Raw genomic sequence first — 27,217 nt, forward strand, 5'->3', positions numbered from 1 at the left:
TAAAAAATAAAATGGAAATTCCACTTTAATAAGGTTTTGGTGGGAGAAAGTTGGAAATTCAAAACCAATGTTATAAATAAATAAAAAATTTCCTAAATATGTCATAATTTGTATTTTTAAACAATATATTATTTAAAAAATTCTAATTCAATATAACAAAGAAAATTGTGATAAGAAATGTGAATTGTGGCATAATTGTGTGTTGAAAATAGTAGTCAATCCTATTTTTTTCCTTGTATTATAAAAATAAAAAAATTCAATTAAAACACTATCCATTAATGTGAGCAACTCTTTTTTACATTTTCCTTTGATACATCTTAAATTCTTTTTGAAAAAATGTCTTTGCACATGCTACTGTCCTCTCAAATAAAACTTATTTGAATGTAAGTAAATATTACTATTGTGTACAATACTTCTGGGATGTTGTATTCTGAAAAAATGACTTCTCAACATTTCACCTTCAACTGTTACAAACATCTTCAAGGGTGTTGCATAAAAATAAGGGGAATGCCCAAACTTTTTTGTAATGCCTTGTTTTTGCGAAAATTTACCTTATTTGTGTGGAAAGGGTCATTAATTTAATAAAGGAAAAATAAAGGATTTTGTGGGAAGCAAGATAATCTGGTTAATTTATCATAAAAGAAATAAAATTCCAAATTTTGGTTTCATTAATTTGTATTTTGTGAAAGTCTGTTTTTCAGATCCAGACTTTTGTGAAGACTCCAGAAAATGAACCCAAATTTTGGCTGGACAGACCCTTGAAGATATTCTGTTTGCTACTACACTGGTGGAAGAAAAACTGAGGCTGGGTGAAAATTATGATTTTAAAAAAATCAAAGCTCAAAAAAAAAAATATTTCTTTTAAAGATGATAAATATGATCAGAAATGATACCAGAAAAAATCATTCAAAAATTCACAATACATTTTCAGTAAATTTTTTGCAGGTTTCGAATGCTAGACAGTGGGAAAAAAATTAAGACTATCCTTTTTTTTTTCTCATGTCTCTTACTTTCCTTATTTGCTCAATGTTGTGTCTTTCCATCATATTTTAAAGCACAAATAAGTAGATGTGGCTGTTTTCTGTGAAGTTGGATTTATAAACATGAAAAAGACTACTACTAAACCAAACACCAACTCTGGCCATATCACTATATTGCAATTTACTGCCATTAATGAGATGGGTTTGAAATGAAGGAGCTGTGAATCGGTTGTCACCTCAAGCTCGTTAGCGAAAATATCTTATCTATATCCTCCTTTGGATTCGAACCCGGGACCATGACAGTACCCTTCACGAAGGAAGACGAGTATCTTAACACCACGCCACTTGGGCGCTTAGACTGTCAGATCAAACAAGATAAATCCATGCTTTATAAAAGTGTGAATTAGCTTTTTATGGCATTGGAAAGAAACAGGATTACAATGGGATAAATAAATTTTGAACAAAAAATGTTATTTTGAATGGCAAAGATATGGGTAGTTCCATTTCTTTGATCGATTAGCAGAGAAGAATAGGGATAAATTCAGATATGAATAAATAAAAAGTATCTCCAGCAAGATTTGAAATTTTTTTGAAAATTCCTTTATATCAATAGAACTATATGTGCAATATGTTATCAGCAAGAAATCTGAATGTGCAGTATATTCAAATTAAAAAGCAAACATACATAAAATGCAAATATTGAAGTTCGTCAAAAAATAAATAAAATGTTAGGCAATAAATAGTAAAATGTAGTCAGGCGTGGAAAATAAAAATTTGAATTTCGTAGCAGCAAAAATTATTTTTGTAGCAACATTTGTCAGTTTTGGAGCACTTTAAAATTGACAGTAAATAAAATACACAGTTTTTATATACATATATGCAGTAACATACAAAGGATTACATTTTACGTTAAAAAACAGTGTTATCTCAGCTTAAAAGAAAAGGGGTGCCCCCGAGGCACAAAATACATAGCGATTTCCTCTAGAAGAAATAACTTTTTTTTTTAATTTTTAAATCAAAAACATTTTGAGAGATTTATTGATACAGTGGAACTTTGCTTAACGAGCAATTCATATAACGAGAAAACATTTTGATTTGATTAACGAGTGATGCTTTGTATTATGAGCAAAAATGTTCAATTTTGTTTATTTATTTTCCCGTTGTCGCAACTGAGCTGATAGTTTTCCGCTTTCGTCCACACACACGCTGTGAAATTGTTGGTAATATTCTCCCCACAGTCTCCAGTCAGCGTGCCTAACATGAAAAAATGAACTCCGGTACGAATGTCACTATGTATGATATGAAACTAGATGTACCATCGTAACCACGCGTATGTACACTTGAAGCATTTTTTTTATTGTGCTTGGAGAAAATTGCGGGCTGGTTGCATTATTGAACATGGTTTTGAGGGGCTAACGCAAGAATAAGGAGAGATTGTGTCGTTGGGGAAGACCATGGGACTGGAGGTTCATGAGTCCCTCATTCAAGAAATATTGAAAGAACATGGTCATATCCACAGATGAACAGGTGAATCGCCAGTCACACAAAAATGATACAGAAGAAGTGCGTCCTTAAGTCACGCTAAACCAGTGGTCGGCAATAGTCAACAGAGCCAACGATTGAAATTTGTTTTGAGAGCCAAATTTTTCGAACTTAAACTATATAGGTAGGTACATTGTTATTAACTTAATTAAAGTACTCCTCAGCTGACCATTGCTAAAAACGTCCTCGATCTGATTGAGGTACGTTCGCTGTGGTCAAACCCTTCCACCTCTCCCATCCACACTTGTCTTGTTTACTTGTTTCGTCATCTTTCGTTCACCTCTCTCTCTCTCTCTCTATATATATATCCAAACCATCTCATCATCATCATCATTTGGCGTCCCATAGGGGAAAAGCCTAGGCAAATTTTGCCCATTGCTCTAACACCAAGTGGTTCAACATGAGTTGTGGGTCATGTGAGAATGAAGAAAAATATTATTCTGTGGAAATACCCAGAGTTTGGTGGTTGCTCCGGGGACGAGAGTTACGGTATCTATTACCACATTATATTGAATCTCTGTATATGGGAGATTGTGGAGAACTGCCACCGGTAAAGCCATGTCAGAAAATTTGAGGCTGCTCCTGTCTGCGGTGCCCTTTTAGAAAAGGAGCAGAGAAGGTCTCAGGGATATGGCTGAGAACTCAACATGAAGTTATTAAATAGTAATGCATGAAAGTTCTAGTTAAAGCAGAATTGTAACTCACCAGGAATTTAGGTGTTTAGTGTAATTGAGAAAATTTACCAGGTTGTAAATGCTGGGAGCATTGACAACTTCACTTAGTGTCACCTGATGATCACCGAAGTAGTTCCTTCTCGGGATAGAAAAGGCGGGACATCGTCCCACATAGTGGAGTGGAGTTTCGTCTTCTTCTCCACACGCAGGACAAATAGGTGAATCTGTATAGCCACAGTTGTGTAGGTGTTTCGCTAGGTTAGCATGACCAGTGGTGATCTGTATAACCTGTCGAATTTGTTTCCTGTTCAATGAAATAAGTTTTTTGGCAATATTCGGATGGGTTCCCAAGGCCAGCTTGGCCTGTCTGCAGTCCTGCCTTGAGTTCCATTGCCGCATGTGTTTGTCTTCTATCCATTGTTTGACATCTCCTTTGATGGTTGACATCGAAACAGGGTAGAAAGGTTCAGGTAGCTTCATGTTCGCTGCCTCTTTGGCTATCTGGTCTGCGAGTTCATTTCCCTGGAAATTTACATGACCAGGAACCCAGTAAAGGTCGATGTTGTTGCTCAATGCGGCCAACTTATTCAGCATGTCAGTGCAGTATTTTACACACAGTTGAAACTTGAGGAAGTTGTCAAGAGCCAATAGTGCTGCTTGGCTGTCAGAGAAGATAACAATTTGTTTGCCATGATACCCTTTGGTAATCAGACTTTCAGCCAGTATGGCTATTGCTAATACTTCAGCTTGAAAGACTGTGGACGTTTTGCCTAGATGCAAATGTATCGTATGGTAGTCGTGATCCACTCCAAAGATGCGGAAAATTGCTCCAGCCCCAGTATCAGTAATCCTAGAGCCATCGGTGTAACACTCAATAACTCCTGTTGAGATGCTATCAATTATGTGAGCAACTTTATTTCTCCTGAGTATGTGGATAGTGAAGCATTTAGTAAAATTTTTTGTTTTGGAACAGGAGTCTTTTGGCATTAGTAGAGAGGGGATCTCCACTTTTCCCAGTAGACAGCCTGTAAGATGATTCTTGAAAGAAGGTTTGTATCCCATATATGGTCGATTGCACCATGTACCATTTCTTTCCATCCTATACATAGTTTTAAATGCTTCTCCTTGTAGGCACCATCTCAGAGGTGGTATCTTAAGCGTAGTTTCAAGGGCGATGGAGGGAGAGCTGGGTAAGGCTCCCGTAATAAGAATGCAAGCTAGTCTTTGCACTTTTTGCAGGACAGTTTCATAAGAGGTCTTTGATAACGCCTGATGCCATACCACACAACCATAGCTCAGCATTGGGCGTGCAATAGCAGTATAAATCCACTGAGTGGTTTTAGGGTTTAAACCCCAGGTTTTACCAATAATTCTTTTGCACAGCATAAGTATATTAGTGGCCCGTTTAGCTCGTTCATGAATATGGGATTTCCAGGAGAGCTTAGAATCCAAATGACATCCAAGGTATTTCACTCTGTCACATATGGTTAATTCTTGTCCCTTGAGGGTTAAGCTTCCAATTTCCCATTTTCTGTTCCACGTGAAAATCACAATTCTGGTTTTTTCCGTGGAAAATGTTAGTTGGTGTTTGTCACCCCATCTGCTGACAGAGTTTAAAATTTGTTGAGCATTGTGGATAAATCATGCCCTTGAATGAGCACGACTAAGTCGTCTGCATATGCCTGTGTATACCCTGGTCCTTTCATTAGATCAGAGATCAGGGAGCTGAAGACCATGTTCCATAGAAAGGGAGAAAGGATTCCTCCTTGTGGACATCCTCTTCTGATAGCTCTTTCAGCTTGGGCATCAAGAACACGAGCAGTGATTGTTCGGTTCCTGAGCATATGATCAATCCATCTAGTTAACATAGGTGGAATGTTAAAATCTATTAGTGCCTTACATACAGAGTCAAAAGTAACGTTGTCAAAGGCTCCAACGATGTCCAGAAAAATACCAACAGCAAATTGTCCATTGATAATTGTGTTTTCAATTCTCCAAATCAGTTGATGCAGAGCAGAGTCAGTGGAAAACCCTGTATTAAAACCATGCTGGTTCACATTAATCTTACCCATTAAGAGAGGAATATCTTGAAGATGCCAGAGTATCAGTTTTTCCAGTAACTTTAACTGGAAAGAAGATAATGTAATCATTCTGAAGGATGATGATTTGTAATAGGTGTCTTTTCCTGGTTTTGGTAGGAAGACACCTCTGGAGCTCTTCCATACTTTGGGTATATATCCCAAAACTAGGCTGGCTTTGAAGAGGCGAATCAGCTCAATGCCTATAACTTCCCATCCTTTTTGTAAAAAGATAGGATATATTCCATCTGTGCCTGGTGATTTGAAGGGAGAAAATCCCCTCAAGGCTTCGGTACATTTGTCATATTCAACTATCATGTTGGCTATTGAGGTGTCTACTGGTTCCAGGATGGGCCTAGCCTGTACACCACAGTCTGGTTCCGTTGTTCCACCTAGGTGATAGTCCAGAAGACATTCCAGCGTCTCCACTGGACTGGCAGTATAGTTATCATCTGGTCGTTCTATAACATTAATTTTATCATAGGAATTGTTTTTAATCAATTTGGTAACCTTGGCAGTTTCTGACAGTGAATTCATCTCTGTACAGAACTTCTTCCAAGAACTATTTTTCACTTTTCCAAACCATCTCAAGATACTTTTTTTTTTTTTTTTCAATCCTCGACACTACATCTTCTTTCACTCCACAACGCTCCCTAAAATTAACTCTTAACAAACTTTACTTAGAGTTTATTAAGTTATTATTTTACCTGTCTTATGGATATCTGGCTCCCTTCTCTGGGAAATGTGTGGAAAACGGGTTCACTGTAAGCTCGTCCGACAAGATGTTAGCTGGAGGACGTCGTCGATGAAAGCCCAAGGCACTCCATCTTGTGGGGCAGAAGCCCCAGGAGTATCATCTTCCGATGGTCGCCCCTGGTGGATTGCTTAAGCAGCGATAAATGATGTTTGATTCAGATGGAGAGAGGTGGCCGCGGGAGAGTTGTCATGAGAGATGGTAGTCCAGGAACGTCGGCTTCAGATGTGTGGCCCCTGGTGGATGGCTTCTAGCAGTGTTGACCGATGGTGGATGCGGATGGAGAAAGGTGGCCACGGGAGAGTCATCGTGAGAGGTGGTAAGATGGTGGTCCAGGAGCATCGTCTTCAGATGTGTGGCCCCTGGTGGATTGCTTCTAGCAGTGTTGACTGATGTTGGTTGGAGAGAAGAGGTCTCGAGAGGCTGTCATGAGAGGTAGTGGCGCAGGGGCATCGTATTCTATGATCTGGCAGGGTAGAGGTTGACATTCCTTACTTTGGAAAACATTGCATGTCCCCCCCCCCCATGTTCTGAGAGGAGACTCGTCTATTGAGTCTATCTACCCTGAGTACCTTAGGAAAAAAAAGCCTAGTTTTCGACAACTTTTTCCCGAATTTCAGCCCAAAATCTAGTTTTGATTGGTCGCGAAAGTGTAATGTGACATCAGCGTCAGGCTTTCACTCTGTTTTTTTCGGCAAAAAACCGTGAAAAAGATGATTCACTTGGGAGGGGAGGGAGCGAGAACAAAATAGCTAAAATGCGTGTCTGAACATGATTTTGCAAAAATCTGGAACTTTTGTGCGCTCACACACATGGTATTTTGGGGAAGAGCCACACTCAAGGGGCCAAAGAGCTGCATGCGGCTTGCGAGCAGTGGTTTGCCGACCTCTGCACTAAACAACAGTCTTCCTCTCTCTGGTCATTCGGAGTGAGCTAATTTGCAAACATTATCGTTATTGTATGTTTATTTATGGCATTATTATATTCATTTCCATTATATTATTTATTATATTATTTTGCATTATTCAATAAATGACGTTTTTATTAGTAATTTCCATGTGAATGAGTAATTGTGGAACAAATTATCAAAAGTTCCATTATTTCCTATGAAGAAGTTTGAGTCGAATAACGAGCACGTTGGCGGAACGGATTAAGTTCGTCAACCGAAGTTCCACTTAATATTTTTAAATTCTCTACATACTTGGTAATCATGAATTTAAAAAAATCACTACAGGAGAGACTTAAAACACAAATTAGAAAAGTAATTATTTTTCTTGTTTTTGTACACTTAAGTTTCAAGCATTTTTGAATGTTTGATCATGAATGTTCTTTCACCAGAATTTACCCATTTAATATTTAAAATGATAAGTGTTCCTTTTTGAGTTCACTCTCAATCATTACCTCAGTTTGTTTAACCTACTTTGACAAAACTTCTTTTGCTGGGTCATTCTTAGAAATCCTAAAAAATTTAATAGTGATTAAAACTATAGACTTAAATTATCTTTAACGTTACCATGGTAATTTAAACTATAGAATTAAATTGTTTTTAGTTTAAGCTATAGAAATAAAAACTATAGAAAATAATGATTAAACTATTAAGAAATTTAATAGAATGATATATTCTATTTTTACAAAAAATTCAATTCGAGTACATCTGTTTTCACTTTCTATTTTTTACTTATTTTGTGACCTTTTTTTCATTTCGTTACTTTTCTGGGATTTTGTCACTTTTTCATGATCGTAGACACCCTGAATTTATGGACGCTTTTGCGTCTCAACTCCTGATGGTGAAGACGGATTCGTCATTGCTGTTTTTCCAGTGTGATAATATGTTCTTTCACAAACTTTTTCATTCTGTTAAAGGGTACAGAAATGTTTCGTCAAGTACAGACAGTCAGGGAAAATCGATGCAATTTAAAAAATAAGTAAGTTAAACTCATAGAGGAGTCAACCTTTTTTATATAAAAAAAAAAAATAGCTGGGAACAGCAATTCACATAGTTTAACCCTATTTGTCAGAAGCCTGGGCACCAAATCCTGGGGAGAGGGCTTCAAGCTAATTCCATTTGTGACCCCAAGAAACCAAATTGCAGGGAGGACAAATGATGTTATCAGAAAGTCAGCTTATATTGTGATGCAACTTCAAAGTTTCTTAAGGGAAATTTTTTTTTTTGGCACAAGATGGCACAGAATTGAAGAATTTCGGCATTTTTGTAGCAGAATGTAGCCCCCCCCCCCAAATGCCAGAAATTGTAGCAAGACGTAGCAGACACCGGAAATTGCATCAAAATGTAACAGACATCGGACATTGTAGCATCTTGTGGCAATTGCAGAAGATTCTCCACCCCCCCCCCCGATGTAGTGATTACAACCTAAATTTTATGGCTTTAAAATAGCAAAAGTTTATCATTTAACATTACTATATGTTCAGTGAGCTCCAATCCCAGCATTTTGTACGATTGTAAAAGAGTTTGATGGCAATCTTTAATTCAAATACACTATACATGCAGACTTTTCGGTTATACGTTATGCTGGTACAAGGGCATTTTTAAATAGTTCCTAATCTTTTTGAAATATTCTTTTTGTTCACATTTTGATTTACTGCAATTCTTCACTACCGATCCATTGGAAAGACAGAATACCTGTACGTTTCCACTCAAAAACATTCACTGTTTTTCAAAAAATGTGATATAAGGCACCTAAACAAGCATTTTTGGTCAAAGAATGTGTGGTTGAATTGAAATAGCAAAGGCAGTAGAGTGTGTTGTTAGAGTGCACAACAACACTTCACAAAAAACAAATATCATATTTTTCTTACAGATTTGCTGCGATATGTGCTATCAACCATTCGAGGGTGCAAGGGGTTGTAATGTGGTAGGCCTCATCAGATTGGAGTTCAGTTTTATTGGTAACAGGACTGTTAAGGTGATACTAGGCTAAGGGGGCCATTCAAGTATTACGTCAGCATCAATGGAGGGAAAGGGGTTTAAATGATATTTACGTCATCAACCACCCTTTATAAAAATATAAAATACTGGGAATGCTGAAAAAGAGAAACCTTCCCCTAGTTTGTGGGCACCCGAAATAACATCTCCCAATTGATAAATTCTCCATAGATTTCCTTCTCTCCAGTAGAACTCTCAGACCTCCACATTTTGTCCCACTTACGTGTTGTCCTTGAGTGATTTTCTCGACTCCCATATATAAGCTGACACATACTTTTCTAACAGGGGTAGGTGGTTCTCCTACAGTGTGCTTGGTGATCGGGGAATGGGAGATTGTCTACTTTTGCCCTGCTGTCTATGCTAATGATACAATTTTTCATGAATGGTGGATTGCCACCCACTTCCCTCACCCGCACATTGTCTATGCTCCTGTATGATGTGAATGAGAAAACAGGTTGCAATTCTTTACGGGGCAAGCACAGAAATTATGATTCGTGAAAACAATTTTCTTATATGATGGATAGCTGTAACCACAACTGGTTTGCGCATATATATAGGTGGGACATTAAAAAAAGAAGCAAACGTTTGGTGTATTTATTTACTATTCCCCTGAAGTACTTGGTAACATGTGGTGTGGGCCCACCTTGAACTCAGAAAAATACTAGTAATCATTGACTAGAGCCAAGACCAGACACCATCCGCAACAATTCCATTACTTACATCGATTAGCTAAAGGAATTACTCCAAATTATTCCAATGGTTGTTTTTAAGCAACCATTTTGCCATTGACTGACATCTCTGGAATTTAGAGAAACCACGATGAAGATGATGAAGCTCAAATGCTCCGTACTCTGCACCAACTAGCCACAGCAATCTATACCACGCCTTTAATAAATGCTTAATTTAAACCAGGAATGGATAAACTTATAACACAAGCTAAAAATACAGTTTGTTCAATCTATACAATCATATGAAAAATAATCCCTATGAATACATAGCAAAGTTCACTGCAGCAGTGTCAGGTGGTGGTGGTCAGACTCTCTATGTATATTTTCGAAAGGCAGTCCAATCAGAGGCACACACAGGATCAACCTTTGCAAGGAGCACAAAGGCTTAGGGCAGTGTTACCCAACTTTTTGAAGTTTGCGGCACCCTTACGAATAACATTAAAAACTTGGGGCACCCTGCCTTGATTATAAAATACAGTTTAGTACAACAAAAATCACTGCGTAAAAATATATCAATATAGAGTTTTATTCGATTAATCATTAATGTAAAACTTATGAACATTACTTAGAACACAGATATCAGGCCTTACAGTTGGCAACGAAACATGCACATCATCTTCAAGGTCTTGCAGTGTATTTCTTGCTTTGTACTTTATTGTCTCCATAGCGGAGAAGGCTTGCTCGCATAGATATGATGTCGAAAAGAGCAAAAATGTGTTAATTGCTTTCTTCATTAGATTAGGATACTTCTCTCTCCAGTCCAGGCCAAGAAGCAGCCACCGACGCCTCCCTCTTGGTGAACTTACCTTTGAATGCGGAATAGGCGCAAACATCAATAAATTCATCTTGCTCGCAAGCAGTGAAATCTATTTTCTCCACACTGTCTGCAAAATCAAATGGTAAGACAAACCAGTTGAGGTTCTCAGTGGAAGGAGATTAAAAGTACATGTCTATTGCATCCTGCAATCTCGAAAAATGAGGTCTTTCAGCTTATCCGAAGATGATGTCGCTCTCCGCTATTACTACGAAAGTTTCAACACACAGCTGGCTGATACAAAGAAGTCCAAAGTACGAAAATCCACCTGGCCTTGCGGAGAATCGAACCTACATCTTCTCACTTGTCGGATGAGCACCCCAGACCACTAGAATACAAAGCCAATGGATTCTTGTTCCTTAGACCTCGTATGCTCTGAACGGGGCCATACATGGACAGCCAGCCCTAACACATTGCTGACACCGCCACCAGATGGCGACTTATCCATTAAGTCTGTCATGCATGAGCGTAATTAATTTGACTTAATTTATTTTAAGACCTAAAGTGGACCATTATATATATTTTTTATTCATCTCCATAACATCCCGTGGCACCCTAATTAAAGTTATCACGGCACACCGGTTGGGAAACACTGGCTTAGGGGGCTGAGTTGTAATAAATTGAGAGAAATTTTGAGTTCTTAGCCTTCAAATAGCACTGAAAAACTAATAAATTGATTATAATGACATATAAAGGTATTTTTCTCTCTTTCAACATTTTAATTTCTTAAATATTTATTTTCTCTTAATATTTTTTTTTTTCATCAAAAGTAAATATTAGATTGTTGGGGGCTCATGCCCCGTGTACATCTCTGATCCCAATATGCATTAGGAGATGGGGGCAAAGTTGATGAAATTTTGCTGACGGAGGGAGGGGGGGGGGGTAAAAATGGCTAAAAATCTACTGACATAATACCTGAATGGCCCCTAAGCAATGACAAACAGTACAATGACTTGTGTCATCAAGGTTGCACTATTAAGAGATCCACCACATCACAATCTCCACCCCTGCACCCTTGACAGGGTGTCTACCACATAACAAAAAAAAAAAATTTGGTGACCTTTTCTCATTCGACATAATGAACTTGAAGGACGGTTTTTTCACATCAGTGGTTCCCAAACTGCGAGTCGCGACCCCACTAGACAGGTTTGTGTGTTAATAAAATGGGGGGAATGTGAATGAATTTACATTATAGAAACATGATAAGAAATCAATTTTAATCTTTTGCCAGTCCTGTTAAATTGAACATGTTCATATATATATATATATATTAGGCACCTCAGCAGTTACATGGTCATTCATATACAGCACATATGAATCGGAATTCAACGCTTTCGAATAGTTTTAAAATCTTTCTCAGGTCTGTATCCATTCTGTTACTTTTGGGTAGCCACCAGACAGATCATCTAAAATGCTTAGATAAGATCGATTTCTATTTGGCGCAAGTGGGTACATAAATAAAATTATGATACACATGGTCAAATGAAATACCAAATGTGCTTCCCTTCTGGTATTAGATCAGGGCTGCACAAATCTCCAAAAATTTACATGGCCCGTCAGGCATGTGACTTACAATAATACATGCCAGAAACTATTCTACATGCCCGAAAAATATTACTACATATATTTACTAGATTTAAGTTCACTGAAAGGGGGGAACCCTTTTCCAACTGCAATAAAAAACCTCAATTTTTTTTTGAATTTTTAAAAACTTTGTTTTTAATCAATTTAAAGTTCATTTGAGTACAACACCCCACAGGATCTTAAGGGTTCAATCCACATAAGCGGATATGGGTTGTTTCTCTACCTGGGTGGGGGAGAAGATGAATGTCCTCGTTTTTTAACCAATAAATTTTTAAGCAACAATAAACGTAGGGGGAGGCAACAGGGAGACAACCCACCCACCCCATATCCCCATGCCCCTAAGGAACTTTGCGAAATCACCTAAACCCTCAGTAATTCATGAATATTTAATCAAATCAATCCCTGCATACACCCTTGCGGGTCGTATATACAGGCATCTGGCATCCCTAGACTCTCCCCCCTCCCACCCTGCAATGTTTTCGTCATATCATAGTTCCTTTGGCACCTATAAGAAAACTTTCCAAAACAAGCTTTGCAAAGGTATTCGCAGACATTAAAAACGCATCCTGTGGAACGATGGGTTTTGCATTTTCTGCAAAACAGTAAAATGAAAACAAAAAAAACTATTTTTTCCACTATAAACAATTAAATACTTATTTTAACATTAACAATTAAGTTCAACGGTGCTCTTGACAATATGAATCATTTTTCCAATCTAAACATTTTATGAATCAAAGTTTTATTACAATAAAATTTTCCGATCTCACCCAAAAGGTCCAGTGGTCCAGTTTTCGATATCAAGTTGAGCATTTCAGTCCTCTCTTTGATGACGCAAAGTCACCGGCTTTCCTCAGAAACCGGTTTGTCAATTACAGATGTGAAGCTACATCAGATTAATCAACCGAGCTTCAGGAGTAGTTACCCAATGGCAGTTTGTGTCACCTCTAAGCCTTAGTGCGTTGTCGTAGAGGATCGCCCAATATCCAGTCATCAGACGTTCTCGATCACCCCGACACAACGTGTCAACTTTGAAATCTGTAACAACTGCCACAGGCAACCCTATTGTGCTTAACGACATTGCCCCACTTGGTCTGCAATAGGGCTCAAAGTAAACATTATTTTGTAAAATACCAGCCAGTGGGAGTGTCTCGGCAGAATCAATTATCAATTTCACATCATGTTACATATTTCAAATTGAAACAATCGGTACGCCAAAATGACAACAAAACAACCGAGATGAGTCTGTCGCAATCGCCAATCGTACGGCAATCGCGATTGGCCTCCAGGAAAAAAAAGGTAAATATTTATACATATTCTGATAACCCAAACCATCGATCACATTGAATCAAAAAGTGGACTTTTGTACCGGGGGTGTAACAATATGTTACACATGCGGATGGAAAGCTACTATTAAACGTTTTTAGTTGTGTGCGCTATGGCCGTGTTGCATATCAAAGCACTACGATGCATAGCAATAGTGGGCTCAAAACAGCAAAAGAGCCTAGAACATTTTTGAGCGGTGAGTGACAAGCAGTTTGTCTCATCGGTTCAACAATCGGAGCTGACTGCCAAGATCGGTGGTTTGCAGTCAGAAACGACGTGCGTCAGAAGAAAATGCGTCTAAATAGAATGTCCACGAATGAGCCAATTTCTTTACTGATTGCATTACCGAGCACAGATAAAACATATCGGCGAAGGTAAAATAAAAAGTTAGATAAAACTTTGCTCATAGAAGAAACCATCGTGAGGGCAAACACATACTGCAAGTCTGATTTTCCAATTCACAATCAGTGACCCATACACTCGAGCAGGGAAGCACAGTAATGGCTGACAAGACTCCAGCTCGGAAGCCCATATAATTCTTATTATTTTTCCACACAATAGTGGGCCCCACTATACAGGGGCTCATGAAAAAACTGGCCTGTGCATGCTGAGAATCTCACCTTAGCGGTCCTGCTGCAGTATGTGGGAGGGGGCATTGGACCAACCAAGGGCTTTTTTTGAGGATAGATTTCACATATTACTATTCACGTATTTCCAAGTCCAATATTATATGCTTGTTATTTGCTTTATCGTCAGCCTAGATCACGAACTTGTCACCGTATTCCAGTGGTTCTCAAACTTTTGTCCCCCCTGATTCCCTAGCCTAATTCATGGTTCATCAGCGGCTTCCCATAATAGTTTGGCAGATTTTCTCATTTTAAAGAATAACTTCAAAGCATAGATAGGCACGAAAATCAATACCTCAAGCTCATCGCGACGCAGAGTCGGAACTAAATGGGGAGGGAGCCACTGCACTGGGAGGCGAAATTTAGGGGGTGGCCGTTTTACGTAGGAACAAAAAATACTCTTTTAAAATTATCAAATTTTGGAATTGTGGGGGCAACAAAAATCCTAGATACAGCCCTGCCGCGACCCTGAACATTTTGTGTCGCAAAACAATTAATGGCAAATGATTTACTAATCTGATCACGGACCCTATTCTAGTTCAGGATTTATCTTCTTGAACTATCTCGTTCAGTCATATGGGCTTACTGCACAATTTGTCGTTCGCTATAGCTAATCCATAAAGATCAGCGTGACAAAATAAAAAAGATGACATAATTGCAAAAAACAAACTTTCTTCTTTCACGGAAAAAAGAATTGTCATTTCTCATGGCCCCCTAGAAGGTAGGGCTATAGCTTTGAGGCCCGGGACAATTACCATCATTTTTTTCTTGCTACAAATTCACTACAGAGCCCCCTCCTCGTGAAGTTATCCGGATTTGCAGATCTGCTACAGATCCCAGCTTAGGGGCCCTGCTGCACAATGTGAGGGTCATGTCCTTTCTCATATGGAAACCAACATTATTCCCAAAGTGGCATTTGCACTATGACTGGGTCCCCATGCAGGGTCAGATAATTAAAATGTGAAAAATAATGAAATGCCCTTGTTGGACATAAACCGCAAAATGCAACCGCAACCAGCGTCACTTTTTCCTCTACTTTTGCAGAAATTTCAAAGGAAGACACTTGGTGGGGGAGAAAACCTCCCATTCTGTCATTATTCTATGGCCTTTGTATTAAAAGCCATAAATTATTGCTTCTCCGAGGCCCAGGCAGGATGACTGGACCCCAGTCATAGTGGGAAGGGCCTTCAAGAGGTCTTTAGTCCACTGCTTCAGGGTAATATTGCAGATGTTGAAATGGCTGTTTATTTTATAAGTTTTTCTTTTTGTTCATCAAGCTAAATTGCTTTTTTCCTCCACCCATAATGACACCCATCCTCTTCCCCAATATACACATTGACAGGTAATGTCTTCCTTATTTTTTGTTAATCCATCCCCCACCCTAAAAAAAACTTGGAGAAAAGAAATGGAGAAAGAAAAAAATACTGAATGCTCCACAAAAATTGTGATTTAGAAAAGAAAAAAAAACTTAAGCTGTAAAAAATCTATGACCTTCGCTCAAATTTTATGACTTTTCCTTGACTTCCGTGACTTTTCTGTGATGGTAGACACCATGCTTGATGATGATTGATAGCACATACCACAACAAGTTCATCTAAACAGTCTATTTACTTTTGGTGAAGTGCTGTTGTGCACTCTATAAAAACACTCTCTACCATCTCTGAAATTGTGATTCTACCAGACATTCTATGACCAAAAATGCTTGTTTAGTTATCTTGTACCCACTCTTAAAGTTTGTTCCAGCGGGCCATAAATTAGAATCACTTTGTATACAGTATATATATATCTTGAAATGCAATAAAGAATTAATTATTTTTATGAAAACTAAGTTTTAAAAAAAGTTACTCACCTTTACCACTGGATATCTACACACACAGTTGACAATGATATTTAAGGCTGAGCATCGCACATCCCCTTCTGTCAGGACATCACCATGAGCAACCTGCAAAATTATGCTACAAAGAGTTTTGAGTCAATAGCAATAATAATACCATTTAAAATTACACAAAGGATTTATCGTATCACACTTCTGTGCACAATACAGAAACTACAAACAGAGACAACTTCATAAACAATTTTGGTGACCTAGTGGGGAAAAATACCATAGTTATTATCGCCCTTGAAAGAACAAAAATAGGTGAGGAGCTCAAAAATATACTGAAGGCGATTTTGAGCAATATAAAAAAACTTGTAATTATTCTAAATTTCTACAAAAAATATTGTTAAACAGGAATTTATGGTTGCAAAAGGAGTTTAAAATCACACTGTTAGCAAATCCAAACAGGATTTAGAAAAAATCCTGGATTTTTAGAATCCAGACATTTAGAAAACATCTATAGAATCTATAGACTAATCTCTTTTGCCGTTTCCTTGTAATCAGAGAGCTTGGATTTTTAGAGAATTTTCATATGGGAAAAGATATAACATATTTCTTTGAAAGAAAGAAAAAGAAATGAAACATATATACAGGGTGCATTGCTAACTGCACACACAGACAATTACTGTTGATACTAGAGGCATAATTCCAATTAGAAAAATCATTCAACTAATGTGTGGACCGCAGATATGTTTCATATTGCAAGGGGCTGTATATTTACAGAAATAAAAAATTTTTTTATAAGGTCACCCTGTGCACAAAAACCCTATTATAAAGTTATTGCCTATTTTATGAAGTCGGTCTCTACCGAGTCCAAGAAAAAAATTCCAAGTTCCCAAGTGCAATATTTGCTGAGACGTTTGAATTTAAAACACAGGGAAAAGTTGGGAAAAAACAGGATAAATGGAGGTAAAATGAATTTTACCTGCATTTATGGGTGTTTTTTCCAATTTTTCCTCTGTTTTTTAAAATCAAAATATCTCAGTGAATAGTGCACTTAGAAACATAATTTTTTTTTATCCTCAAGAGAGACGGGGCAACAAATTTTTAATTGGGTTTTCAAACACATGATATCCATATATATAAAAAGTTAATTTTTTTATTTTTACAAATACACAACCCCTTGCAATATGAATGACTTATCTAAGTCCACACATTATTTGGATACCTTTTCTAATTGGAAATAAGCCTCTAAGATGAATGATCTGCCAGTAATTTATAATGTGTGATGTTAGCTATGCATCCTGTATATTACACAACTATCATATTGCTCACCTCATTCCAGGTCTTCTGGTAACCTCTTGATAATAAGTTGATCCTAATGCACTCCTAAATGATACTGGTTCACATAGAGCTAGTTTTACTTTGTTGCTCATAGAGCAAACAAAAAGGACATCCAAAGCACTTTTGACAGTTTCTACCCTATAGAACATTTTTAACATTCATCAAGATTAATTTCAAATATACTATAAGCCTAAAATGACTATAAAAATTAATACAATTTTTGAATTATGTTTCAGTCATTAAAAACGTGTAGTTTTACAAATGCACAAAGAGTTTTTCAAACTCGCATCACAACACCCAGTTTGAAGATTAAAATTTAAAAAAAATGGCTTTTGTACATAAGGTGAATTCATATTTTTCCCATTTCATATATTGAATTTGCTAGTAGATGTCACAACTAACGACAACACTTTGTCGCAGTGCATAAGTGGCTGTGATCTCGCTATATTATTATGTTTGAATTCAATTTTTTTTTCGGAAGTTCGAATCGCAAAAAAGGTAGTTATTCATAGAAAGAGTAATATTACTTCAATACATTTGGAGGTTGTGCACATATGCATAAATATGCTTTTGTTTTATATATATCTACACTGTTTTTCTGCTATATTGGTGTCGCTGGTTATTAGAGTTTTTGCACTACACATAGGGACAGAACTAAGGAAGAGGAATAGAGAGGGGTGTGACAAATTTTAGGGGAAGAAAACACTTAAAAAATCATTTTTTTACAGAGAGTGCGGGAAAAATAATTCCCCCTAAAAAATTAACCATTACGTCTATTCATGACCCTGGTCACACACATTTTCCTCTTCTGTATATTTAGGCAAGATATTGTGACTGAAAATATAATTTTAGTGTATAAAGGATGGAATGTGTCCTCTTCAAATGAACTGATGCATATAGTATATCCCTTAGACAGTGAAGGTAGACTAGAAAACAAGATAAAAACACAGAGGTCACTGAACAAATCATGTGTTCAGGTAAATAGGAAAGCCTCCTCCACGGTGTCATGTTACAGAATTCCACACATGCTTAAAACTTTAGGGGCAATAAGGAACCTCAAGAAGTTTGAATTTTGGGGGAAAAATTAAGAATGGCATTTCTTCACATAAAGGCATATTTTAAATTCTATTACAATGGCAGTTTCGAAATTTTTTTTTTTCCATTCCACCCTCCTTCATAGTCTTGCTAGCTCCCTAACCACTAGACTGCCAGATGGCTATTGATATAATGGCTCATAATTGCACGTATTGGCATTGTGTGTGTGAGCAATTTACTACCATAAAGAGAACTCCAAACATTGGTGGAAAAATCTGATTCAGAAAAAATTGTGCCAGAGTGAAAAGAAGAGATCATAACCAGAATGATAATGATCTGAAAATCAGAGCTGAATTTATGTTCTATGCAGCTTATGCCAGACAATTTCAGCTTCACTTGTTCTTAGATTAGCATTGGAACAAAGAGGAGGTAAAATGAGTAACACTTTACAGAAATTTCTATAAATCTTCAAATGGGGCAGTGTATTTTGAAGAGAAAGGTCCATCTGATTAACCGGCAACTTAGTGTTTCTGAGGGTAACAGATGTTCAAAAAAACCTCAAGAAAGCACTCTGCCATACAAACGTCAGGTTTCACTACACGTACACGCACATTCCCACATGTACCGATTCGTTGGGGGGTTCCGCGGGGGGGGGGGGGGGTGCATGTGTGGTGTAGTAGTAGTAGGTAGAGCCTCCAAAAAATGGCTCGGGGATCCATGATGTTCTTAAGTCAGCCACCTTGTTGGGCAATTTGCCTGTTGTGGCATTGTATTTGTATTTGTATAATGCCTTTCTAAACTCTTGTTAAATCCTGGAACTTCAATGGAGAACGTATGTGAACATCGGGAATCTTCAAGGACCACTCTGGAGCAATGGTTTTTATTAGGTGATTTCTGAAAGTTGGGGTGTGCGTGAAATGTGTTTCAGAACAAAAGAGTGATTGGAATGACAATAAAGCAAGTGACTATAGTATAGCACAAAGGGTCCTTTATGCTCTCAGTTTTTAACCAAGCAATCTGTGAGTTTGTGCCAATACCAAAACTGCTCTAGAGAATGCCTTGCAAGTAAAGGTATCAATGGTAGCTAAAGAATACAAAGATTGATAAATATCCATTCATATTCAAAGAACTTCTATATTTTTCACAAAAAAAGTGATAAACTTTCATTTTTCATATCAGTTTTTCAAAATAATTTTCAACTGTAAGAACTATTAAAATTATAAAAATTTCTGAGGAAATAAATTTGTGTAGCTGCTAGATATATTCAATTACCCAACCCACACGGGTAAAAGGCTTACATCCCGGAAGGGACAGCCTGGGTCATGTCTGATCTGACAGATATACCCAATTCCGAAAAAAAAATAGAGCTCAGGTATCAGGAATTAATATTGCATAAATAAAGTCTTCTTGCAGGGCAGTAAAAGCTAGAGATACAATATCGAAGCCTATGGGTTAGCTTGGCAAAAGAGAGGTACACACACTATGAGATAAATAAGTTTCAGAGACTTTGGTATAGAAGGTGAGGACCAGAGTGAATGATTATGAGTTCATGGCAGAAATCAGAATCCTTAAATTGGCCACTCAAAAGTTAGCAGAGATTTTAAACATTCTTAAAAAAACGGTGTATGGACATTTAATGAGATTAGTAGCAGAAAAAACTGTATAGATCAATAGTCAGTGTGTCTCATGCTTTTGAAAACAGAAAAAAGACAAGTTTGAGGCACCACGTTGCTTTGGTAGCCCGATACAAATTCTGTGAGATAGACTGGAATGATTCATTACATCTAACATACTGATCAGGTATTGCACCACCTTACTTTTATTTGTTTCACACTCAACAAAACTCTTTTTGAGGAAAATCACTTGCTAAAGTGATGCTGTTAAAAGCCACATTCAGTCAAATCTTGATACGTTAAATATGCAGGGGCTAACGAAAAACTCACGATTTATCACTAGTTAAACTCATACACAATACAGTGTTATTTACAAATATGATATTAGTAAAAAAAGTAAAACTAAAGGTGATAAAGAAGTTCACAAAGATGAATTAATGAAGCATCAATCTACATATTGGAATGTTAATATGTTGCATCTATCCAATATTTTTGGAACCATTCCAGTAAAGACATAAGCTTTCAATCTTTTGCATTTTGTAATGAAGTTTGAAGAGAGGCAAGCACAAATATTATTCTAAAATTTTTTTTCCAATTTTTTTTTTGAATTATCAATACAGTATCCTCTCAGAGGGATGCTGTACCTTTAAACTATAAAATTTTTCTTAAAAAAATTTGGATTTCTTTCTATTTCAACATCATTTTTTCTTTTAAACCTAACACATCAAACTTTTGCTTCAATATCTTAGAAAAATCTATATGGAATCAGAATTTGTACTGTTATTCGGCTACTGCATACACTTGCTACTGAGTAAAAATAGTGATTTTGAGTGACCAAACTGGCAACAAAATATTTCCATAGATGTATACATCGCACCTTTTAATTTTATTACTGCAAAGGTAAATGCCATTTTTGTTTTATTCCTCTCATATCCAAAAACTTTGACTTGAAAGAAAAAAACTTCAAGTTAAAGTAAAGTTTTGATAATAAAGTAACATTGGAGTTTCTGCGATGACATTAAATCTTAAACAGATACTCAATTTATTGTGAATTGACTGTATGTTGAAATTTTTGCAACCAAAACAAGTCAACTTCTACAAGGATAGGAAATTGAAAATCGTGGAAGAAAAAAATATTTTAAAATCTAAATTTAAAAAAATGAAGCTCATATTGAACAATAGAAGTAAAGTAAAAGCCTATAAAATAGAAAAAAAAACTCACTTCCCTGAATTATTCCAATCAAAATTGATCACAATAATCTTCAAAAGTAATGATATTCCATCCAAATTGAGAAGCTGGTCAATTGGATCCCAATCATGATCTGGATCCAGATGCTTCTTGAGAATTTCTATATTTTCCTCTGTTGATCTATGGCCTGGTTTCTAATTAAATGTATAAATTACATGGGGTTTCTTTTTTCTTCACAGAATATAAACACACTATAAACTTGCAAAATTTAAAATTCAATTATTCTGTCACACTATTCTTACATATTCTATTATTTATTCCTGTAAAGTGTGCAGTTAATAAAATTCACAAGTCAATTTTAGCATAGACCCGGTAGTCACTTCCACAAAGTTAACAAATCATCACAATCATCACTTGCTGCTAGTGAAACCATGTAACACAAGGTGGACACCACTTTGCTTTAACCACTACTATAATTTCCTGCCTATAAGCCACAACAGCATATAATCTACAAACAAGCAAATTTCATCAATTAGAGGGGATTAAAGTTATCCTTTAATCTCTGTTGCAACATATGATCTGTGCATATTAATAGAAACGTACCAGTTCATAAATATTGGAGAAGTGAGGTGAAAATCATAGTAGTATTTAGTAGAATATTCTCAGAGAATGAGCATATTCTACTGAATGTTAAATTTTCAAACCGCCTCTGTGAACTCGATAACATTTTTCTGCTGATCAGAAAGTTTATTTAGCATGACTTGTGCTTAGCTGCTCAGAAACAACTTCAAACTGCAAGTCCAGTCAAATAAGCCCTGGCAGTGACAGTGGTCTCTCAGTCATTGGGAGACACAAAAACCTTGGATAATCATCAACTATCCCATATGTATAGTGGGAAAACCTAAAAATATGAAGGAGGGGTTATAAAATGTGACTTTGCTGAGCCCAGCTTTTGTTGAAAGTGCTTCAAGTAATGTTTACATGGAGCGTGTGTGATGATAAATTATAGTAATCCATGCTAGTGGTTGAATTCTTTGAGGGAAAAAAAGACCTTTTGAAGAATTCGTTTGATGTTGTAGCAAAAGCTTCATAATTTTTAACTCATTATATCTGAATAGTTTTTGTATCTTTAAAGCTATATTCCTATCATCCCAGGTGCTATCACCATTTTTATTGCCATTACCACTAGGTGTTGACGTTATCATGCTTATATTAAAAGAGGATGTCATTATTTTTTACTGATATTAACCTAACATGAAAAATATTTAATTTTTATTGATCATTTTTTTCGCACCATGCAGTGGTGGCAAGGTCTGGTGGCATCCGGTGCAGAGTTTTAACTTGTCACCCTCATGTCCACCAAAATATAAAATGAAATTTATTGAGGAAGTAATTTTTTAATAAGACAACAAATAAAAGTCAATTACCAGGAAATACTAAAAAATTGCTTATGCATTTCAACATGCTATGTGCAGGGACGGCTCGAGCTTACCTACTGCCCGGGTGCGAAGCATCATATGCTGCCCCTAATGGTGACCCTGGCAGGAGGCTGACAGGGCTTTAGTGAAGGAGACCTCGAGATAAACCTGATTTTTTTTTTCCAGGAGAAAGCCACACATCATATTGTTTACCGTGCAAAATGTGCGTGACCATACATCCCGCTTTTGTAGTAGATTTTTGTTTTTTGTTTAATTTCATAATTATCTTACCATTCTTAATAATGTCAGACAACTTAATCCTTGAAACAGCACTTCTTTTTGGGAGCCATCATCACTTATCCTGTGAAGATGATATGTACTGAGATTATTTTTACTTAGAAATTTTTTTCAAAGGTGTTTCTGGTATTCCAGTGACTGGCCAAGTGAGAAGCCGAATTGTTCCTTTGCTTTCATTTGACTATTTTGGAACAAATTCTGGGTGAGGGCATGGCACCCCCTTCCCCTTCATCAGGGCCCTTAATGCTGGGATCTTTTGTGAGCCCCCTCAGTCAGACATCTCACGGGATTTTCTATAGTTAATTTATAGCGTGAATAAGCCAAAAAATTGATAATTGTCCCAGGCCCCAGGGCTAGAGCTTTGTCAGTTCCACCCTTGTGGGGGACCATGGGTGACGGAACCAAAATGCACACTTGCCCATTGTGATAAGAATACAGTGACGGCGCTTGGCCATACGACACACTGCAACTACACGGGGCGCCGCTCAAGAGTGCTAAATTCGAGATGAATAAGTAAAAAAATTTTATTGGTCGAAAAAAAACAAAGAAAATTTTGTCTGCTTTGGAGGGGTGCAAAATCTGAGATGAAACGGCATAGGAATTGTTTTGATAAATTGCGAGGGAGGGGCATGACCCCCCCAACAGTAGGGCTGATGGGGCTGCAGCTTGAGAGCCCGGGACTAAATCCTTATAATTTTGCTTTTTTTCCACACTATAAATTAACTGGAGAAGGGTCTCCCATAGAAAATCTGTCTTGGGTTAAGAGAAAGATTCCAGCCTGAGAGCCCTGACGCACGATGTAGGAGCTATGGGGTGGGCACAATAGGCAAGAGACGCACAAAATAGGTCCCGCAGGAGCTTTGCTTCATTTTTGCCACAACGTTTCACTTGGACAGGCGTATAGTTTTTCTTTCCGCTGAGCAACAGAGATGAAGATATGGAAATCAATGAAGTGGGAAACTCTGTCAACATGATATTCTTATCCTCTGAAGACGACACCCATAGCGCATCAAAATACATAAGAAATTTTTTAGTATTTCCTGGTATTTGCCTTATTCATTGATGATTTTTTTAATATTATTATGATGTTCGGGTTAAAAATATGATCTTGTTGCGCAGAACGACTTGGGGCAAATAATATTTGTGGGAAAGATGAGATGATGGGTCACCAGGACCTTCTGTTTGTTTATTTGAGCACCAACACAGTTCAGAGAAACGAGATAGAACACCCTCCCTACGCACAACACAATAATACTAAATTATTACAGCATCACATCATTCACCCGCAATTTGCTGCAATTAGCGATTGTAAAGGTCCATGTAAATTATTTGACATGTTATTTTATGTAACAAAAAAGGCGCATTAATACAAAACCGGCAATTTTTTTGTCACCCCTCAGAACTGGTACCCGGTGCGGGCACCCGCCTTCCTACGCCACTGGCACCATGGTCATTTTCTGCACACAAGGGCTAATTAGACAGGGACCTACAATTTCTTCCTGATTCCAAACGACAGCCTTTTTTATACTCACAGAGTTGGTGAGCTAGCCGCTTGGTGTGGGACTCTCTATGGTAGCAATCCTTTTCTGTGGTCATGTTGCCATATCTGTTGTACTCCTGTGTCAGGAAAGTTTCTCAGGATGAACTGAAATGGGTACCGAACCTGTGACACCTCTAAACATCCTTTGGTACTTTAGGTGAGTATCTTATCGACCTGGGCTACAGCACCCTAATTTTTATAGAGCTAAAACTTTTAGTAAGTGAGTTCATCTTCATGAGGTTTGACTATTCTATTTGCTTTTGTAATTTTTCCTTGGAAACAGAGAAATTTGATTTGATAATGGGTGACATGATAGTGTCAACAATACACCCAATTTTGTAGTATAACAAAGGATTCTACTATATTCATTTTCACAACATTTTTCATAATTTTCCTTATTTGTTGCAATACATTGTGTAAAAAAAAATAGATGATTTTAAGAGTACTAATCATTATACAGTACAGTAGGAACCTCTGATTGCAAAGCCTACTTCAAGAGGCATGAGTTACGCACTGATTAGTTGTAAATCAACAGATGAACCTATCAGCATTTAAAGAGCAAAAGAAGAAATAAAGTGAAAAAATCTAAGAAAAATCTTACTGAACTTCCAGACTGTGATTGAAGTAATGATGTGGCCCTTGATTCTGCAAATGCTTCATAAAGTTTCTTCATAGTTACACAAACATGTCTACACACTTGACGACCTGATGTAACACTATCTGCACTGAGGCTACTACGATTACTTCTATTTACATTTTGCACCACAACATCCAGAGTACTCATCTAGGATTAATAATTTGATCAAATCAAAAATCTGATATTTACATAATTAGCAAAAAGTTCTACGTATGGTTTCGACATCTGAAGTATTTAAAATAAAAAAATAAACTGTATATTTAAAATATTCAAACAAAAAATAGCACCCACAACATTAAGAAGCTTTCGTAGGCCATCTTGATCAAAAAATAATACTTGAATAACATCATGCTGTAGGGCAGATCCGAAAAATCCCACCGCATTAGCCCTGCCAGTTGCATGAGAGCATTCTAAGAGCCAGAGTCCATAGCTGAAAAAAGAAACACTTCTTATGCAAGAAACTTTTTATTTATATGATAAATTTATTACTTAATTATTCATGCGAAATAATTGTTACATGATTTATTATGCACCGGTGTCCAAAAAAATTACGGCAGCATGAAAAATTAATGGTAGTCACTTTTAATTTACATATAAAGTGTAAAATGATTAGAATCATAGAGCGATTGCATAAGCCTGAGAATAACCCTATCGACTGTAATGTTAATGGGGTACAAACAGAAGATTTTCAAAAGTCACGCAAAAAATACTGAATTTCTTACTTAGAGTGAACTTTTAAACTTAGGTATGGTTCTGGAGAACAATGTGTAAGTTATATACTGGCAAAGCTTTCTCATCAGATTTTAAATTCAATGGAGAATATCTGAGGAATTTTTAATAGGATAGCACATATCAATGGCAAGCAGTGTGGATCTATCCAACAAATGATAGAGGTCACAATACCTCAGAGCATAAGAAAATTGTGTTAGAGAGATTCACCTATTTGATCCTTTAAGTGAGCAGAAAATTCCATCTTCATTTTTTAGCCACATTGTATACATTTTATTTTATTGTATTTTACTATTAATTGCTATTGATCATATGATTTTGAAAGAAAATTTTTATTTTTCACTTAGCCACTAAGAAAAGTGAAACTTCTTTTTTTTTCTTTAATTTTACTAGTTGTTTTAATAATCATAGCAGCCATGAAAAAATTGTCATTTGGTGCTCTATGACAAACCACAACTATTTATAAAGCTAGTGGAAACTTCATAAGCTTCCGATTTTATTTTTTAGATAATATCATTGTATTGTTTAAAAAATGTATACATACATGCCAGACTTGGAACCAAGCCTCTCTGTAGTGGCAATGTTCATCGCCAGGGGGACCCCTTGACCACAATTTTTGTTTCTTGTTTTTTTTTTTAAATTCAAACCATGTTTCTTCAACATTAGAAAAAAAGTGAATCTGACATTCTATATCAAACTAGCAGTAATATCTGGCAACACTGTCCAGGTTTTCTTCATACTGGGAGCATTAAAAAGTGATAAACCATTGTTTTGGAACCAAGGTAACCATAAAGTAGACATTCCAAAAGTCATTGTTGCCGGACAGTTTTTTTGACGATGTAAGTTTTTCATTATTCAGCACGCTTCATCTGGCAGTCGATATTGGCAGTAGTAGCCCCAAAAAGCTTCCACACACACAGAAACTATTTCACACTACAATTCAGCAAAGTGTAACGATCGTAGTTGTAGCGATCAAATGCCCAGAAAATATTCGGTGAAGGTGGCATCACAGACATTTTCTACAACATCCTGGACCTCACTATAAAAATATTCCCATATTTTGTATTGAGCAGTACAGAAGGCCAGAATTACTTTTTGGAAAGCAGTTCCTCTAAAATCTTATTGAAGAACTGTGTTCATCATACGCGTTGCCCTTGCGCAAAAGGAAACGTTTGTGCGCTCTTGATCATGTAACTGTTCGTGAGCGATCAAAATAGTAATAAATAAAAATAACCGATCTGATGTGGCAGGTAACATAAAAATGTGGAAACAAAACTGTTTTAATTTTTGCATGGGATATACAACTTCAACATGCGATGAATGTGCAAGAATAATAATAAAAAAAAAATTGCTCAACTGCTCATCATAAATTCCACTTATCAGTAAGAAATCAATACTTATTTGACAGAATCATATTATAGACTTTCTCATATTCAATTTGACACACTTATTTTACATCTTTGTCCTATTATAAGATTACTGAAAAATGTTTTTGGTCAGGGGTGTGGAGATAGAAAAAAAATGTGACATGTTGACTGATTATTCAGGAAAA

The 27,217-nt window shown here is 36.7% G+C and overlaps 1 protein-coding gene across 2 annotated transcripts in view; it reads right to left on the bottom strand.

The window, feature by feature from the left end:
- mahj (LisH and WD40 domain-containing protein mahjong) overlaps positions 1-27,217 on the bottom strand; it is a 196,168-nt gene that overhangs the window by 96,179 nt on the left and 72,772 nt on the right. For both annotated transcript variants that reach the window (XM_089239163.1, XM_089239162.1), the window contains exons 12-16: positions 25,228-25,366; positions 24,901-25,083; positions 21,078-21,238; positions 17,199-17,345; positions 15,897-16,002 (exon numbers count right to left, since the gene is read on the bottom strand). In XM_089239163.1, coding sequence (XP_089095289.1) covers positions 15,897-16,002; positions 17,199-17,345; positions 21,078-21,238; positions 24,901-25,083; positions 25,228-25,366 — 736 coding nt within the window. The remainder of the gene's footprint in view (positions 1-15,896; positions 16,003-17,198; positions 17,346-21,077; positions 21,239-24,900; positions 25,084-25,227; positions 25,367-27,217) is intronic.

Source organism: Pholcus phalangioides, unplaced genomic scaffold (genome assembly GCF_987345545.1).
Source record: "Pholcus phalangioides strain wild (caught in Gottingen) unplaced genomic scaffold, Ppha-v1.0 ptg000011l_1, whole genome shotgun sequence".
In the NCBI taxonomy this organism is placed as follows: domain Eukaryota; kingdom Metazoa; phylum Arthropoda; class Arachnida; order Araneae; family Pholcidae; genus Pholcus; species Pholcus phalangioides.